Here is an 18,870-nt window from a genome sequence, read left to right on the forward strand (position 1 = left end):
TGCCCTCCCTCAAAGTCCAGAAAAGCAAGTGAGTGAAACAGCAATAACCGCCACAGTCACCAAGCTGCTGCTTTCTGCCCTTCTTGCCTTTCCACTGCAGAGCAGCAGGCAAGTGGGGTGATGCCTCTGAGGGCCATCCTGTTGTAGTGTCTGTGGCAGCCGTTCTGAAGGACATTTCCTGGTATCTTGAATCTCAACTGCTGCCCTGGACAATGGAAGTAGTCCTTTGGCCTTTTGGCCAGCAGTCATCCAAACTGATTCCTGCTGGCCTCTTCCTGCTCTTCTCGTTTCTTGTGGTGTTTTAACAGTGGAACATGGTGCCCAAGATGGAGGATGGAAACAAGCTGTCTGTAGCCCTTGTAAATCTCTTCTTTCCCTTTGCTCACAGCTGATGACTCTTGGCTGACAGGGACAAGCTGTAGTCTCTGACTGCTTTGTTCTGTTTGACTCGAGGTGGAAGTGTTGACATCTGGCCAGGCAGCCTGCAAAGGCTTCCAGCAAATGACTGAGGAGGAGGAGCCTCAAGGTCAGCATGAGGCGCAGGAACTGACTCCACCAGAAGTGCTGCTGGTTGAGCATGACCTGAACATGGTGGAGGACAAGAGCACTCTGTGGGAGGAGGTAGAACATTTGAACAAGGAACTGCAAGTGTGTCTGCAGCCCTTGGAGGGAGAAAAGAGCCCTTGGGAGGAAGTGGAATGGTCCTTGTGGCAGCCCTCCTTCAGAAAATCCCTGAAAATGGAAAATAAATCTGACCATGAACTGCAGTAACACCAGCCTTTGGCTTTGGCCCATCCAGTCAAAGGGAAGTGGACGTGCAAAAAATCCATTTGAAGAGCCCTGCGTGTGGCAGGCTGACAGCATCTTCCTAAGGGCTGGCATTTGGAATGGCATCTCAGGGTCATCTCTGCCAGCCACCTTTCTGAACCAAACTCATTTCTTCTCCCAGATCTACACAGGCTCTTGCACCAAACCAGCTGCAGCAGGAGCATTGTGTCAAGGAGCCTTAGCTCCCCAAGCTGAGACGGTGATCCCGGGCAGTCGGTTCATCTCCTGCGCTGACACAGCTGCTGCTCAGCAACAGCAGATCGAGGAGGACTCCCTGGAGCTACTGAGTACGTCTTGTGTATTTGTTGTCTGGAGGATAGCGTATTGTGCGCACGTGGCAGCGTAGCTGGACCAAATGTTTTTCCTCAGTTTGATATCACAGGGACATTTAGGATTCCCCATAGGAACTTCTGGAGAAAATCAGTCTCTTCTGGCCATTTCTGCTTCAGAGCTGTCTGTCTGGTTGGTTGTTGTTACCCAGCTGACCACAAAGTGTTCAGAGTCCCAGCAATGGAGCTGCCTTTTTAGGTGACTCCTGGAAGCTGGGATCTCGTCTTGAAAGTCAGCATCTGGAATTTTGTTTTCCTCAGGGACAATTGTGAGCATGGAAAATCCCATGACAAAATCCATCAAAGTCAAAAATATCGGCAACGGGTGAGTCCAACCACAAAACCATGGGCCAGGTGTTTTCCTGGTAGAATATCTATCAAGTCTGAAGTCAGGCAAGCTGCAAAAATGTTCAGACACTGAGGCTAGACTGTCCCATCTCTCAGTACCAGTCAGAATTTGTAAGCGTGGCCAGAAGGCATTGTCAAATTGTCAAATGGTCACACTGCCAAGGTCTTGCCTGCAGTAGGCAACAGGACCTGGTAGATCTCCTGGTCTCTCAAGTGTGGGACATCTCTGTGTTTATTTCCTTAGCATTTTTGTGTATCTATAATCAGCTGGCCACAAGTACAGAGGGAGAAGAATCATGCTCTCCTGAAAGAGAAACCTACCCCCTATCATAGCTTTCTTTCCAAGAGTTTGCTGAAGGAAATACTCCATGGTCGGGATTAGAACTGCATAATTTAGAGACTGAAACCCGAGAAGAAAGAAGAAACTCTCCTTCTGAGCTGAGGCAGTCATCCTCAATGCTTCAGGCCCAGTGGCCATGCACTTGAGAGCAAAATGCCTCATCTGCCTTCTGACAGAGCCCTTCTGCATCCTGCAGGTTTTAGGCATTTCCAGCAGAGATCTCCAGTCTGGGCTGGCTTGCACTCCAAGATCTAAACGCTTTCTCCTTTCTTTGTGGCTCTTTTGTTTCTCGGACTTTTGGAGAGGTTTGTAAAGCACTCCACACTGCCACAGGAGGAGAGGTAAATGCCAACAGCCCCCACAGACTCTGCTGGTCTCAGGGGCTTTCCTCTCTGGTGTCAGCTGTGGCTGCAGCTTTGGGTAGAGCTGTGTTGAAAAGACACAAGTAGCACAGACTTGTGGCAGCCTGCAAATTGCATTTGGGACAGTCTTTGTCCTTCTCAGGTGCCAGAAGGAAGGCAACGTGGGTTGTTGTTCCTTTCACAGAAGGACTCGTTCGCTTGCTGAATTGATAAAACAAAGGAGGTGCCTCCTCGAGCATCTCCCTGCTCTTTTGGGCTACAGCTTGAGTCCGGAATTTTCATTTCTGGCTGCCAGCAAATACATCTGAATGATACTTCTGGGAGCTCGGTACCTCTGAACGACAGAACCAATAGGATTTCTGCAGAAGCCATTTCATATTTACATTACACTATGTTTATAGATTGTAAGACCACTGTTCACACCTTCATGCCTTTCTTGATTGGTTTGTCTGCTTTGTTGGCTCAGCACACGTCCCTTAGGCAATTTGATTGGCTATAATTCCAAGCCTTCATGGCCTCTAGCTCATTTTTCTTGTCCTGGTATTCAATTTCCCAGGCTCCTCTTCTTTTTAGACCAGTTTGTGTCTCTGTGGCCTTGATGCATTCCCAAAGAGCTGCTACTTGTAACTAATATCTCTAGGTGGTAGTTGGGCTTGAGCACTTTGTATTCCAAGTTATGCAGATACATTGCTGCAGATACATTGCTACAGTTTGTGGTAGCTCCTCAGCCACCTGCAGTGCTGATGGCTCTCTCTTCTGCTGGAGAAGAGGCCAAAGAGGAGCAAAATGAGCAAAGTTACCACAACCCTACAGCTGTGGTGACAGCAGAGTCAGATTTTCCTGATATAGTAATGCCAATTCTGGAGGGTGCTGTCTTTAGTGCAAGGCAGAGGTGCAAGTTTCTGCCCAGCCAGCACCTGCTGCTGCTGGCTAAGGATGCTGAGTGCTGCAGTCCTGCCAGGACCTAGCATTTGCCCCAGCCAGTGACAGCTGGAAAATGGGCTTTGATCTGCCATGTTGAGGCACCAAAGGGCTGGTGCTCCAGGTGAGCATCTGGCTCAGTGAAGCTCTATGTCTTGGCTTCTGCAGTGCTCTAGCCCAAGGGTGCATGGGCTCCTTCTGGAGGTCACAAGGTTTTGTTTCTTTGTTTTCCCATTTGGGACCTGTGTTTGGCTTGTGGAAGTGTTCTGCATTTTTCTTGAGTCGTTCTTCACTTCCACAGAGACATCAGGCTTTTGATAAGTCTCAGCTATTCCTTCTGTCCTCCATAACCAAAGCTGTGCCATACCACAGGTGGTGCCTTCAAAGTGACTCCAGTTCCAGCCTAGACCTCTCCTCTTCCAGACGACTCCTTCCCCAACACGCCCAGCAACACCAACCCCAGCTCAACGCCCTGCCAAGACCCGCAGCTGTCCCCATCCCTCCGCAGAGCTTTCCCACCCCCTGGTTCCCTGCACGTGCCGTGGCATGGCACTCAGGAGGATGTGCTCCAAGGCCTTCCCCGGCAGCAAGCTCAGGCTGCCAGGCCTACGGTTCCTGGATCATCCTTCCCACCCACCCTTCCCGTGCACGGCTGTTCCATTTGCGCTCAGCTCGGACTTGTCCGCTTAAGCAGGACTGCTGGTAAAGGATGGAGAGCAGCCTGGCAAGCTCCTTCTCCAGCTCCCTCTTTACTCTCGGGGGAGGTAGAGCATGCCACAGGAAAGCAAGCAGTGCCAAAAGACTTGGGCCAGCATCAGGCACATTTAGGAACCAAACAAGGCCTTTGTTTGATGTAAGGAAGCACAGGCAATTGACAGAAGGAAAGAGTACTTAGCACACATATCCAGAAGTACTTAGCACCAGTTAACATAAGAAAAACCTGGAAGCCTAACTTGGCAAGAGAGTGACTTGACAAAAAGCTACAGACATAGCCTACGGGGAGACCTAAGGGCGGCTACGGAGTCAGCCCTGTACAGGGAAGGGGTGAGGAAGATGAGCTGCTTTGGTGCGCTGAGACTCCTCCTGGCCAGCAGGTGGACATTAGCTTCAAGTCTAGGATTCTGACGCAATGTGTTTCTTTCTAAGCCCCTGCCTATGGAATCACCTCAGCAGTCTAAAGACGGAAGGTATTTTTGATAGAATTCCTACAGAAACCCACTGCATTATGGACGTGGCAAAGAAGCCTTGTGGTGGGGTGCAGAGCCCTAACCTCCTGCCAATCAAAGAGCTTTTGGTGGACAATGCATTTGTCTGCTGATTTCTTTGAATTCTAGAGACCTCTCAGGACTGCTCTATCCTGAGGGAACGCCCTTGGCCTTGACCTGTAGGCACTTGCGCAAGCTTCAAATCAGCTGCCTCAGCTTCCAGGACCTCTCTTGGCCGGCATCCTGATGGGGATGCAGGACTGCTGCAAGGCACTGCTGGGACCGGGAAGGACAGGACCGGCTGTCTTGTGTCCATGTAGCAGCACCCCCTGACACAGCCGGGGTCATCCCAAAAGCAGACAACGCTCACGTGTCTGCAGAGAGGGGCAAGGAGCGCTGGGCTCCTCTCAGGGTATCTCAGCTAGGCCTGCCTGCTCCACAACACGCCCCCATTTGAAGGCCTGCTATTGCCCAGCTGCCAGAAATGCCTGCCTTGTTCTCTCCAAGATGCACAGGAAGAGCCAGTGAGCAGGGCGCCTTGGGAGGCAAACCTTCCAAGCCTTTTTTGAGGCCACGGACACCCCAAGATCAGCCAAGACTCTCCGTGCCGCCTGGCCAACACAGCCCAGCTCGGTGCCGGCCCTCTGGGCCACAGCAGCTTCCAGCAAGCAAGAGGCAAATGCATATTGCCAAGAGTTGAAACACAGCAGACAGGTAAGATGTGAGAGGTGTGTGCGCGAAGGCCTTTGAATTCCCAACTCTCAAAGACAGCTTTGGGGCTGGCAGCTGTACAGAGATGCTCCTGCTCACACGTGTGTCCAAACGGGGGGGAACACACCCTGCTGCAGGTGCTGGCCTTCATCTCCGCAGGTCTGGGTGGCTTCTAAACCTGCTCTTCACAGCCTTCTCCTTTCCCTTGTCCATCTGCCGAGTGCAATGGGCCTCAAGGACTGAAAGGACCACAGAGAGCCAAAGGGGGACAGTTGCTCTTACAGCACCGAGAGCTCCTAGGAAAGCGCTTTCCTTCAGCAGCAAGCCCCCTTCCCCCAGAGGCATTTCCCCAAATGTGTACCTTTCCTGGGGAGCACCAACACACTCTTAAGAAACCCTGGCACGGCTGAATTCCTTCTGGTGCTTTCTGGACAGGCGCTCCAGCTCTAGCTGGGATTTCCCCCAGTGTGATTCCAGGTGGAGGTTCGCACATGCAGCCCCAGGCCCTCTACAAACACAAGCTGCCTGCTGCCTCTTCACCTGCCTCGATGCCTGCCTGCGCTCACAGCAGCAAAACCAGGCTCTTCCCGGCAAGAGACCAGAGCCCTGTTCCTGCAGGACGCTCTTGCCAGCACCTTCCAGGACTCTCTGCTGTGCACCCAGCACTTTTCATGCCCGCTCTCCACAGCCTTTGGAACACAGAGCACAGCCTGGCTGGCGCTGCCATCAGCACACCCCAAACACAGGCGGAGGAAGGAGAAGCAGGGGCTGCTTTGTGGCCATGCCCAGGAGAGACTAGAAGGCTTCCCTCCCTCTGCTCTCACTTGCTTGGCTTTCTGACAGGCTCTGAGGCAGGGGCTGCAATTCCTAAGCTCTGGGGACCAGAACCGCAGCCGGGGTCCCGGCACTGCCTGACGGCGCTCGGGACATTGGCACGGGCACGCATCCGAGTCTCGGCCACCGTGCTGCTGCTGCTTCACTTGCCGTAAGGCACACCCAAAGCTCCGTGTTAAGGCCTGATGGTCTCTGTTTCTGCTCTCTCCCTGAACCTGTGCTGGGATGGTGCACTGCTGTGCTTTCAGGAAGCTATTCTTGAAAGCTTCCAGCATTCCAAGCTCCTTTGCCCTCTGTAGATGCTTTCCATGGAATCCCTCACAGCTGAGTTCAGAGCATACTCAGGTTGGCTCTTCCAAAATCCAGGAGCTTCAGGCTGCTCAGTAGGACCTTAAACTCCACAGTGTTGTGGAACTGGACCTTCAGCACAGGCACCTTTCCAGCCTGACGCGGCCTCGCTCCTCTGTGTCTCTGCACAAAACACGGCGCAGAAGAGGACGGCAGCAGGGGCCTGTGTGTGCCAGGGCTCAGCTTTTTACGCCGCTTCAGCTCCACAGAGACGCCGGAAAAGTGAAGAAGCCAAAGTGTTTTATAATGAAAGGCGAAGCAAAGGGATGAGCTGGGAGGGAATAAGGGGGGATGGGCAGGGTCTGAGGGCTGGAGGGAGGGAGCTGTCATCAGGGAGGGAGAAGGCAGGAGCTATGGGAGCTCCCCACAGGCTGAGCTGTGCCCGGCATCAGCCGTGCCTGGAGTGACGCTGAGCGATGTTCTCTTCACTGGCTCCTGCTACTGTTCTTGGGACACTGGTTCTCTGAATCGAGCAGATGGCCTTAGTTCTGCAGATCTTTGTCCAAAAATTGCTTGGATTTCCACGTTAGTGGAGGATGGGCTGTCGTCTTTGCGGAGAGGAGGTGCGCTGGGTTGTCGGTTTGATGGTTCCAACACAATATGTTTGGGACAGAGCCAATTAGAAATTATTTTAGCCAATTTATCATATGGCAATTTATCCATTACTTCTTGTGGCACTCCCCTTTTCAATCCTAGCCACCACCGTTGCTGCCAGTTGGAAATTTGTTTTCCCTTTTCTGATTTTTCATTAGGAGAGGCAATGTGCCTGACTCCTCTGGGTTTTTCTTGTTTGTCCTCTGAGTACTTCACTGGTCCATATTTTCTACTGTAACTTATAAACTCCTCTGCTACCTCACTCCATGTCCAAAGTTTATGACTGCTGTTATATTGTGTGCTAGGAGGTGTAAAAAGTGAGGAGTCAGTGGAGTCAGTGGAACCAGTTTGATCTCTTGTATGGCCAAGAAATCTTTCAAGTCTATCTGCCGGAGAGATAGATGCTCTTGTTTATTGAAGAAGAATTGCTGTTGGTTTAAGAGACTCTGGCAAACCTCGAATTAGGGGGGTCATAATCTCAGGTTTGGCAGGCTGTTGCATTGGTGACTCATAGCCAGAGATTAATTTCCTTTCATGTATCATTTGCAAGCATGCAGCTTTGTGTATGTTTTCTAGGAGTTGGTCTGGAGTGCCGACTATTGCCAGAGGGTCACCCCTCTCAAGGGGGTTTAACCCCCCTGCCCAGTAAGCTGCACGCTGTGTCAGGGACCATGGAGCACGTGTATTTCCTGTTGTTAAGAAAACTCCATGTCCCCAATAGCCACTTGCTTCTTGTTCACTTAATTGAATTTGGTCACCCCCAGTGAGGGAAACTAAACACATACTTCGTCTCTTATTCACTTGGGAGGCGGGAGTATTCTTTCTTTAATTTAGCTAATTCAGTGGCCGTGTATGGTATTTCTTTGGTGGTTATGTGGGGATCACGATCCTCTTCATTTATAGAATTATATTCTGTTTTGATGAGAGGTCTCAAGTTGGAGCAACAGTGTTCCCCACAATTTTGCATGTGTTCTAATTCTTTCTGAGCGTATATTTGTTTAATGTTGTCTGTCTCCTTTCTTTCTATTTCTGTGGGTGAATCTGCAGATTTTAAGTTTTTACTTCGCCCTTCTGCAAGGGAAATCTGCAGCAAATAATTCTTTCTTTCCTGTTCTAATTGTGTTTGCAAAGCTTCTACCAAATTTAATAGGGATTCTATTACTGCTTTTTCTTCACTTACCTGTTTAAAATGGGTTGCTATGGCTGCCGAGAGACAGGCCCCCAAAACTGAGCAAAGAATGATTTTATTTCTGCCCAGTTTATATCTAGCATCATGTTGTAAAGAATATATTCTATTCACTATGTTTTCAAAGTCAAACCAATTATTCTGTGCCCACTTTTCTCCATCTGGAGAAGGTCTAGCGCCATGTTTCGCTAACAAAGCATAAAATGCATTCTTATCTTTTTCAGTCATTTTGTGAAGGAACCAAAACCACTCTCAGGAAGGTATTCTTAAAGTTACACCAAAAGCACAGCTACAACTGTGTTTCCCTTCGCTTTCTCTGGAATGGGCTAGGAGACCAAAACTGCCTGGGAGGTTCACCTTAGTTACAAATACTTGTCTCCTCAACTACATCAAGCAGCCCAAAACACACAAAAAAACCTAACTACAGTCCCATCTTTTGCACAATGAGATCTTTTTGTGAAATCCTGATGACAGTGAGTGCTATTCTTCTGGGCGTATAGAGTTTGTGGGAATTTTCCCTCGCCCCCCTTGCTTTCTAACAGCGCTCACCAAAGTGGCGTGCTAGGTGCGGCTGAGAAGAGGGTGTTTTCCCCTTTTACAAACTATATAAAACCCGCAACCCCTCTGTCCATCAAGATCCTGTCCGTGACGCCATTTTAATGTCAGAGTCCGCAAATATATGCAGGGAACCTGATGGTTTGTTTTAAGGATCTCAAGGCGCAAAAGACACAGCAGGGGACAACTCAGTTTACTCAATCAAAAATGCACCTTTATTTAGTGCCAACAAATGCAATAGTGGAGATTTGAAGGGAAATAAAGGATAGCGAGAAAAGAGAAAGAGGAGGTGGGTTATAGCTACCAACGGAGAGATGAAATCCTCGTTGTCTGGACGATGAATCCGTCTTCTTCTGTGGGGAGATCTCAAAGTCTGTGGTTAACTCAGGGGTCATTATAGTCCTCTCCGAAGCCACAGGCAGTTGGCCAAACAGGTGGGGGAAATCAGTACAGTGTGTTCGTTTTGAGAACTCAGAACAGGTCAGCCATCAGCAGGTACAGTGTCAACCAGTACAAGTCAGCAGGCGCAGTCACTTCACCGTGACTTGCCCATTGTTTCTGCTCAGGTTCTGATGTTCCGAGAGAAATGCGTGCTGGGTTTTTTCCATCAAACACACCAGCAGGCAGCACTTGGTCAACATCCCACCTCAGCCAGGCCAGAACTCCTGTGTTGAGATTTTAAAGTCCCTTTTAGGGGTTTCAGTCTCTGTCCTTGACGATGGTCGTGAGGCAGATGAGGGATCTTTGGACTGTCTCTTACACATGGGCTCTGCAGTGTCACAAGGGCCCTTTGCTTCCATGATGCCCTACAGTGTCACAACGCTGGCCTTGGTCCAATGGGGCCCCAAAGTGACACAATGCTCACTTGGTTCCATGAGACCTTGTAGGATCACAATGATCTCCTTTGCTCTGCAGTGTCACAATTGGACTCCAGGTTAAAGGAGACCCCAAAGTGTCACAATGGATCCTTGTTTCCATAAAGTCTCACTGTGTCACCATATTCTCATCAGTTCAATCAGGCCCCACAGTGTCCCAATGGTCTACTTGGCTCAGCAGTTTTGAAATGGCCTTGGTTCCATGAGACCCTGCTGTGCCACACAGACCCTTGGTTACACAAGACCCCACAGTGCCACAAGGATCCCCTTTGCTTTCATAACGCTCGAAAGTGTCATAATGGCCCCTTGGTTCTTGGAGGCCCCTCAATGTCACAATGGACCACTTAGTTTCCTTGGCCTCCCCTGTGTCACAAGGGTTCCTTTATTCCATGAGCCCTTGTAGTGCCACACTGCTCTCCTTGGTTCCATGAGGGCCTGAAGTGTCACAATGTCCCATTGCTTCTATGGGGCCTCAGAGTGTCACAAAGGCCCCTTGGTTCCGCAGTATCGCAAAGGACACTTATGGTTCCTTGAGGCCCCAAAGTGTCACAGTGGCCCCTTGTTTCCATGGGGACCCCAGTGTCATAAGGGTCTCCTTGGTTCCACAGTGTGACAATGCACCCTTGGTTACAGGAAGCCCTGCAGTGTCACAATGGACATTTGCAAGGCTGGAACTGCTCTGGAGCCAAGCTGAGAGAGCTGGAACTGTTCAGCCTGGGTGTGAGAAGGCTCCAGGGAGACATTGGAGTCCATTCCAGCACCTAAAGGGGCTTTGAGAGAGCTGGAGAGGGACTTTGAACAAAGTGACAGGAATAGAGGAAATGGCTTTCAGAGTGACAGGACAACAGGGAATGGCCATGAGGGGAAGGAGGGCAGGTTTAGATAGGATATTGGGAAGAAATTCTCCCAGTGAGGGTGGTGAGGCCCTGGCACAGGTTACCCAGAGAGGCTGCAGACTCCCCACCTCTGGCCGTGTTCAAGGCCGGGTTGCATGGAGCAATCTGGTCCAGTGGAAGGTGTCCCTGCCCATGGCAGGAGATTGGAACTGGATGATCTTTAGGAGTCCGACCCAGGCCATTCCATGATCCTAGATTTGCCCCTCCTGCTCTCATTTAGCAGCAGGTTGACATGTTCCTTTTGCAGCCATTTCCTGCAAATACAGCAGCAGAATTAACCTTGCTCTGGATGTTGCCTGAGGCCTCCATCAGCTCCAGCTGAGCTTTGGCTTTCCTAAACGCATGAACACACGCTCAGATCAGATCTCTGAATTCCTCCGCCATAGCTTGTCCTCACTTCCACCTCCTGGTTGTTTTATTGTGGCTCATCCCTGTCATTTGTCCCTGAGGCAGCACAGCCCCCCTGCCCAGCACAGGCCCCACATCCCCCTCAGCAGACACAGCACAGCACAGGGTGTGTTTTGGGTTGGCAAATGGTCCAACCAGAGTGTCCACAGCAGACCTCAGTGTCCAGTTCCAACACCCACATCCCATGCCAGGGTTCACAGAGAGCCCTGCCCTGGGGACTGCCAAGGGCTGCGTGAGGAGGGAGCCTGGGCAGGGCTGATGCTGCCCCTACACTGGTGCTGAAATCAGCAGGAGGAAGGAGACAACCACAGAACAAATAGACCAATAAACTGGGGTGAGTGCCAAGGTGTGCCAGTGGCTGATGGAAGAGGCTGGAGGGATGGTCAAAGCCCTGGGGCACCTTCTCACACTGGCCATGCCACCAAGGCCACAGACCAACCTCCTCAGTGCTTCACCTGCCTGTCTGAGATCCCTGCCAGGGGACTGGCACGGCTCCACACACCTGCTGGAACGTGTCCTGGCCCTGCAGAGTCACACAGGTCAGCTGACATGGGTGGGTTTTATCTCCTGGACACTTCCAAGTGCAGCCCAGCCCAGCCCATTCTGGGTGAGCCCCACGGCAGTGCCTTCTCTGGGCTGCTCCAGCATTGGGTGCACTCACCCCACAGCCCTGGCCCCCTTGAAAGGATCAGCTGATGCTGAGGGGCAGAGAGGGAGGTCAGCCCCCACATCATCCCCATGTCTGGAGCTCCCCATGGCAGGGAAATGGAGCTCAGTGACAGTGCAGAACTCCTGCTCCTGGCTCTAGGAGATGCCCAGCACAGGCTGCCTCTGCCCACTCAGTGCCAGCCCCTCTCCCCAGGCCAGCACAGCAGCCCTGGGCAGGGGAGAGAGGGGCCTGGCCAGAGCTGGTGCCTGCAGCAGCAGCAGCTTCCTCTAGATTCCTCCCTGCAGGCACAGAAACTCTCCCTTGCTCTTCTCCCTGGACATCCCTTTCCCCAGCTGAGTGTGCCCTGGCTGGCCGGGCTGGCTTGCCCTGCTGCTCGGGACACACCAGGTTCCGCTGCTGTCCATGGCCGGGGCTGCAGGGAAGCAGCAGCTCCAGGGGAAGGTTGCAGAAAGGCTTTGGGCACTGAGGCTGAAAGGGGCGCCCCAGGGTGTGCACGTTCTCTGTGTGGGAGCTGAACCTGTGACCCCTTGAGCCCTCCCACGTGCTGGGGCTGCACCTCCAGCTCCAGAGATGTGACAGATGGGAGCAGAGACAAAAATTCCTGCAGAATTCCTTATTGTCTTTGCTTCTACACGTGACCTGGATCCATATGTAGAGGGATTTTGCGTCAGATCACACTGACAGAGTTAGAAGAATAACATTATTTAGCTTAAAAAATATGTCATGCATAATACACAATGAGAAAAAAAAGACACCTATGATCAGAAGAGCATCTGAGCTTTTCAGATGATAAGAGATTCATTGATGTTCCAGTAATCACACCTATTCAAATACTTCCATCAGGGCTTCCTTAAGAGGACAGGTGACCAGCAGAGGCCAAAGCCAGCCAGAGCTCTCTGTCCTGGCAGCTTTTGTCTGGAAGAACCCTTGCATATAGGGAATTTTTCAGGGGGAGTATCAATTTTGGCCATGGGCACCTGGAAAGACAGATGGTTCTTTTCCATCCCATGGTAACTCATAAGGTTCCATGGACATGTGATTCTAAAAGAGTGTTACTTATATACAGTTGCTACATGTGTATTACAATTTACCCATTACTGTACCACCCACCCCAAGTTCCCAAATTCACTCCTTGTTTCTTCTATCCCTGCACTCTTGAGCCAGATGTCTTCTACTTGTCTTACATCCATCCTGGCAGAGAAAGCAGGCCCTGCATGCCTTGTTCCTGTGCTAAAACATCACAGGCACAGGAAAAGTCTAATTAAGCCTTCTGGTTTCAAGTGCAAGGCTCTGTGTGGCCAGGCAGAGGCAGGCAGGACGCACAGCTGTCGGCAAAGGAAGGGCCAGCCAGGTGGGGCAGCCGGGGGATGACGACAGCCTGCAGGGACAGAGGCGCAGGGCACGGACACCGTAGGACAGCCTGGGCTGCACAGGGCACAGGGATGGGCAGCAGCTGCAAGGCCCTGACAGAGCCAACTCCTGCAGCACTTTGGCCATGGCTGCTGGGCCTGGGCCTGAGCCATAAGGAGGAGACAAGTGACCCTTGCAGGCCTGGGGCCTCATTGCCTCCTTGGCAGGGGCCGCCCCATGGTGCTGCCCTTGGCATTGCACATCCCCACATCCCAGTGGGCCGGGAAGAGCCCTGAGCACTGACGGAGGGACCGGATGTGCCTTGGCAGGGGCTGGGGCTCAGGCCTTGGCCCTTGGCATTCCTGAAACACATGCAGGTTTGCTCAGCATCAGAGACACCTTTGCCTTGTTTGTCCCCGCCTGTCATCACTGCCTGCAGTGATGGAACCTGGGGACACTTTCTCCATTTGGTCTCTCTGTGGGTCCCATTAAAACTTCAAGAAACTTCAGTGCTTCAATTTGACTTTGAGTTCTTGAGAAGTTTTTTGAACACACTCTCAGGGACAGAGTTGAATGTAAACACCGAATCCACGGGAGAGTCATTAAAGTCCTTGTGCTGTGTCTGTGCTGCTGAGCTGGGCTGGGCTCCTGCCACAGAGGCAGCTCCTTGCAACAAAGAAAAGTTTTAGAAAGACATTTATCCTGAGGAGAAATCCTTCTTCAGGTGGCTCACCTTTGTTTGCTATTTGAAATGTAGACTCAGAGTCAAAGTTTACAGTGGCAAACAACCTTTTCTGTTCCTTTCTCATCAATTGTTAACACTCTATTTTTTGTTTGTATTGGTTAATTTTGCTTTTAACAGTAGAGAACATAATTCTGTTACATGGAACATTTGCTTTTGAACTTAGACCTATTGAGATCTATGCCTATGGAACCTACGCCTATGGAATATTAAGTTTTAAATACAATACATATGTTTCATGAGCAAAGGAACACGTTGAAGTGAACAATTGTCCCCCAGACGCTCCAGGATCCCTAACTGTTCCCTCAGCAGCCATTTAGCACCCCCTCCCCCACCAAAAGCATCCCTGGATCCCCTGAATGCTCCAACCCCACCGCTTCCCGTGTGAACGACTTCAGGGAATTCATCTCTAATCATTCCCCCTGGCCTCGGAGCCCCTCATAACACGGTTCTGCCCCTAAAAATCCTGCCATGCTCCGTGGCCTAAAGAGCCCGGTTACAGCTCCCCAAGTTCCCCCCAAGTGCTCCCGAACCGTACACGTTCCCCCCGAGGACCTCAAGTCACGGCTCGGACACAAAAGTGTTCCCCAAGCGCCTTCCCGGACCCCAAACGCCCCGTTCGAGCCACTTCCGGGACTACAGCTCCCAGCATGCTCCGCGGCGCACCCAGAGCCCTATTCCAGCCGTGACTCCATCTCCCGCCATGCCCTGCGCCCCTCCGACAGCCATTGGAGCTGCGCCTCGAACTCCCGTGATGCTCCTCGGCCCCGTTACACCGTGTTCTACCCGCGCCTACAACTCCCATCATCCCCCGCGCCACAGAGAGTCCCCTCAGGGCCCCCCAAGTGCCCGCCCGGACCCCGAACTATCCGACAGGATCCTTTAGTGCCCCGCCAAGGGCCCACGCGGCTCCCCCAAGTGTCCTCCAGACCCTTAAGTTCTCTAGAAATTCCTTCCCCAGCTCCAAAACATCCCCAAATGTGTCCCAGAAACGTCTCCGTGGACCCCAAAGTAGCCCCTTTTACCCTCTCTGAGAAAATGATGAATACGATTACAAAAGGAGTAAAAACAGGACTAATTAGCATAAGAAGGGACAAATCAATAGCCAATAGAGGTCAATGAATTAATGAAGGGAATTGTGTTACTTAGAACAAATGACCAATATTTTTTTAGTTGCTAAAAATGTATACCTTTTTCAATATAAATATAAAATTAGGTATGTAAAGAACAGTAATAACATTATAAATCTGGAAAATATAATTATATTTTAAAAATAATTACATTTTATTTTTTAAAAAATATAAATTTTTTATGTTTTGTGATGTCAGTCCTTGGTGGGTGAGGTTAGATATGGTGAGGTTGGGGTGAGGAGCAGGTTGTCCAAACAAGGTCAGCCTGCAAGGGGCTCAATCTTCACCATGCCCAGACCTCCTAAGGAGACATTCAAATTAAGATCACTTGGGAAATGCTTCTGTCACTTCTTCAATGAACTGAAATATTAAAAATGTGCCCTTGATTAAAAAAAAAAAAAAAAAAAAAGAAATCATGAGATGCACTTGGAAATCTCCCTCCTTAACAGAACTCCAAACTGACTCCAAGCAGCTGCACAAGCCCTGGAGACTTGAAGACAACTGAAGAGAGAGAAAGAGCTCGTGAAGGTATTCTGTATTTTCATGAGCCCCACACTGGATTTGGGGCTGAGTCCAGGACACTTAGGCATGGAGAGAGTGTTGAAGAAGCTGCTCAAGGAGGCAGAAGGAAAACTCCAAGTCCCTTGGAGCATCCCTGGGCCCCACTGAGGGCAGGGAGTGCCAAAGGCTCCCCAGGGACTGCTGAGAGCAGATCCTTGAGGCCAGGATTGCAGGGAGCCGCAGGCTGTGAGCAGGGAACTGCAATGCTGAGCAAGGCCTGGGCTGGTTGGAGGGAGCAGAAAGGCCATGCCCTGAGCCCAGGCCTGGCACAGCAGGGCCTGTCCCTCCCGGGTGGCTCGGGGCTGGTTGTGGGGCAGTGGGATGGGAGGGGCAGCAAGGACAAATGGCACTAAGCTGCAAGGCCTGCCAGCCTCCTCAGGGAGGGGCCGGGCAGGAGCAAAGTGCAGCCCCTGAAAGGAAAGTTCCTTCTGTGGGGCCTCCAGAGGCGCTGGCAGAGCCCAGGGGACAAAGGCCTGGGTGCCTGTGGCCCTGCCAGCCCTGCCCGGCCCTTGGCCATGTTTCCTGCAGGCTGTCCCCACTGTGCGTGCTGCTGCTGTGCCCTGGCCAGCTGCACACGCCCATCTCGCTGTCCCCCCAGCATTTCTCAGCCCAGCATTTCTGTGCCCTCCCTGGGCTCCCTGCACCCAGCGCTGCCGGCTCCTGGCACACAGAGCCAGGCCATGGCCCAGCCTCACACTGGGACACCTCCTGCACCAAAATTCTGCCCTAGAGGGACTTTTCTTTTTGATCACCTCCACACTGAACCTTTCAAGCTTTGGGGAGGTTTCCTTCTCTTCCCACTGCCAAGGAAAGCTCTGTCTCTTGCTGTTCAAAAACAGAAAAGGGCTGGTGAGAGATAAATGATGGTAAGAGGCATTTTGGGGCAAAGTGACCGTGAAATTATTGAGTTTTAAATAGTCTGTGAAAGAAGGAGGGGCATCAAAAAAACTTGTACACTGGCCTGACAAAGAGCAGTCTTCAGTCTAATCAGGATGCAGATTTGGGGAGTGCCAAATCAGGTACTGATATTTTTAAGAGAAACAGCCCTTAAAAACAAAGGATTCCAAGAAGGATGGACACACTTCAAGAAAGAAATCTGGAAGGAGCAGGAACAGCGTGTCCCTCTGTGCCAAAATATGAGCTAGCAAGGAAAATGACTGGCCTGGCTGTGCATGGGGCCTTTGCAGGAACTCATGGGAGAAAAAGATAGTGCATCTCCTTTGGACAGATGAGCACGCAACTCAGGAAATGTTTAAAGATGTTGTTAGGTCATGCACAAAGAAAATTAGAGAGGTGAAGGCTCAATTTGAGCTTAACCAGGCCACTTCGGTGATAGACAATAAAAATGTTCTTATAAATACATTAATGGCAAAAGGAGAAAAGGAGAGGTCAGGACAACAGCCATTCTTTATTAGATATGGTGGGGGGAATATAGCAACTAAAGATAAGGAAAAGGCTGAGGTATTTAACCCCTTCTTTGCCTCAGTTTCCAACAATTAAGACAGATTGTCCTCAGGACAAGTGTTCTCCTGAGCTGGTAGATGGGCACAGGGAGCAGAACAGCCCCTCTGTAATCCAGGAGGAAGCAGCTGCTGACCTGCTGAGCCACTCAGATGCTCACAGGTGTCCCTGGGACCAGATGGGAGCCCTCCTAGGGGGATGAGGGAGCTGGTGGATGAGCTCCCCAAGCTGCTCTCCATCATTTCTCATCAGTCCTGGCTCCCCAGGGAGGTCCCAGAGGACTGGAGGTGCCAACGTGAGCCCATCCCCAAGAAGGGCTGGAAGGAGGATCTGGGGAACTCCAGGCCTGTCAGCCTGACCTTGGTGCCCAGCAAGGTTATGGAACAGATCACCTTGAGTGCCATCACACGACACCCACAGGATGGCCGAGGGATCAGACCCAGCCAGCGTGGATTTCAATATTTGCATTGATGGTCTGGATGAGGGGATTGAGTCCACCATCAGCAAATTTGCAGCTGACACCAAGCTGGGTGTGAGTGTGGATCTGCTGGAGGGTAGGAGGGCACTGCACAGGGCCCTGGAAAGGCTGGATCCAGGGCCCAAATCCAGCAATGGAAGGTTTAACAAGACCAAGGGCCAGGTCCTGCACTTGGGCCACAACAACCCCTGCAGTGCTACAGGCTGGGGACAGAGCGGCTGGACAGTGGCCAGGCAGAAACAGACCTGAGGGGACTGCTGGACAGCAGGCTGGACATGAGTCAGCAGTGTGGCCAGGTGGCCAAGAAGGCCAATGGCTCCTGGCCTGGATCAGGAATGGTGTGGCCAGCAGGCCAGAGCTGCTGTGCCATCACTTATCTGTCCCCAGCCCTGCACACAGACATTGCTGCTGAAGCTGCCAAGGAAGGGAACAAAACAGGGGATCTCCAGTGAAAACTTTTCTGGGAGATCCTTTAGTTCGTTTAAAGCCACTGAGTGCACAGCTCCTCATTGACACAGTCTTTTGACCACAGAAAATATGGAGTGAAACAAAAGAAGTCAGGGCACAAACAATGGCCTTGCTTTGTGAACATAATTGAAAATTAATCATAGGAAATAAAAAAAAAAAAAAAACTGCAAGCAAAGCAACAAGATCTATCAAAGATGACCTTTATTACAAATGATTTGCAAGAACTGGGCAGCAGATTAATGTTTCTGAACTTGCCTAGTCATCAGTTTCCACACTGCAGCCTTGAGCTCCTGGTTCCTCAGGCTGTAGATGACGAGGTTCAGGGCTGGAGGCACCACCGAGTACAGAATTGACAGGGCCAGATCCAGGGATGGGGAGGAGATGGAGGGAGGCTTCAGGTAGGCAAATGTGCCAGTGCTGAAGAACAGGGACAGCACGGCCAGGTGGGGGAGGCAGGTGGAAAAGGCTTTGTGCCGTCCCTGCTCAGAGGGGATCCTCAGCACAGCCCTGAAGATCTGCACATAGGAGAAAACCATGAACACAAAACAACCAAGACATAAACAGATGGAAAACAAAAGAACCCCAAGCTCCCTGAGTTTGGAGTGTGAGCAGGAGAGCTTGAGGATCTGTGGGATTTCACAGAAGAACTGGCCCAGGACATTGCCCTCGCACAGGGGCAGGGAAAATGTATTGGCCGTGTGCAGCAGAGCATTGAGAAAGGCACTGGCCCAGGCAGCTGCTGCCATGTGGGCACAAGCTCTGCTGCCCAGGAGGGTCCCGTAGGTCAGGGGTTTGCAGATGGACACGTAGCGGTCGTAGCACATGATGGTCAGGAGGGAAACCTCTGCCGAAATGAAAAACACAAACAGAAAGAGCTGTGCAGCACATCCTTCATAGGAGATGGTCCTGGTGTCTCAGAGAGAATTGTGCATGGCTTTGGGGACAGTGGTGAGGATGGAGCCCAGGTCGGTGAGGGCCAGGTTGAGCAGGAAGAAGAACATGGGGCTGTGCAGGTGGTGGCCGCAGGCTACGGCGCTGATGACAAGGCCGTTGCCCAGGAGGGCAGCCAGGGAGATGCCCAGGAAGAGGCAGAAGTGCAGGAGCTGCAGCTGCCGCGTGTCTGCCAATGCCAGCAGGAGGAAGTGGCTGATGGAGCTGCTGTTGGACATTTGCTGTGTCTGGCCATGGGGGCCTGTTCAAGGAGAAAAGATCAGTTACAGGTTAGGAGAAAGTTCTTTCAGTAAAATCAAAGCCTTTTCCCACAGACCAT

At 51.4% G+C, this 18,870-nt stretch overlaps 1 protein-coding gene across 1 annotated transcript; it reads right to left on the minus strand.

Annotated features, from left to right (window-relative positions):
• Positions 1-17,836: 17,836 nt before the first annotated feature.
• On the minus strand, positions 17,837-18,424 carry LOC136302485 (olfactory receptor 14J1-like). Its single transcript, XM_066205960.1, has one exon. The coding sequence runs from the start codon at positions 18,422-18,424 to the stop codon at positions 17,837-17,839; it is 588 nt and encodes a 195-aa protein (XP_066062057.1).
• Positions 18,425-18,870: the final 446 nt, after the last annotated feature.

The sequence above is a fragment of the Chamaea fasciata genome, unplaced genomic scaffold (genome assembly GCF_029207755.1).
Source record: "Chamaea fasciata isolate MVZ Bird 193981 ecotype frontalis unplaced genomic scaffold, bChaFas1.0.hap1 SCAF_29, whole genome shotgun sequence".
NCBI classification, from domain to species: domain Eukaryota; kingdom Metazoa; phylum Chordata; class Aves; order Passeriformes; family Sylviidae; genus Chamaea; species Chamaea fasciata.

Bases quoted from the DNA above. Each gene is read 5' to 3' on its own strand.
- LOC136302485 (XM_066205960.1), bottom strand. From the start codon at position 18,424: ATGTGCTACGACCGCTACGTGTCCATCTGCAAACCCCTGACCTACGGG.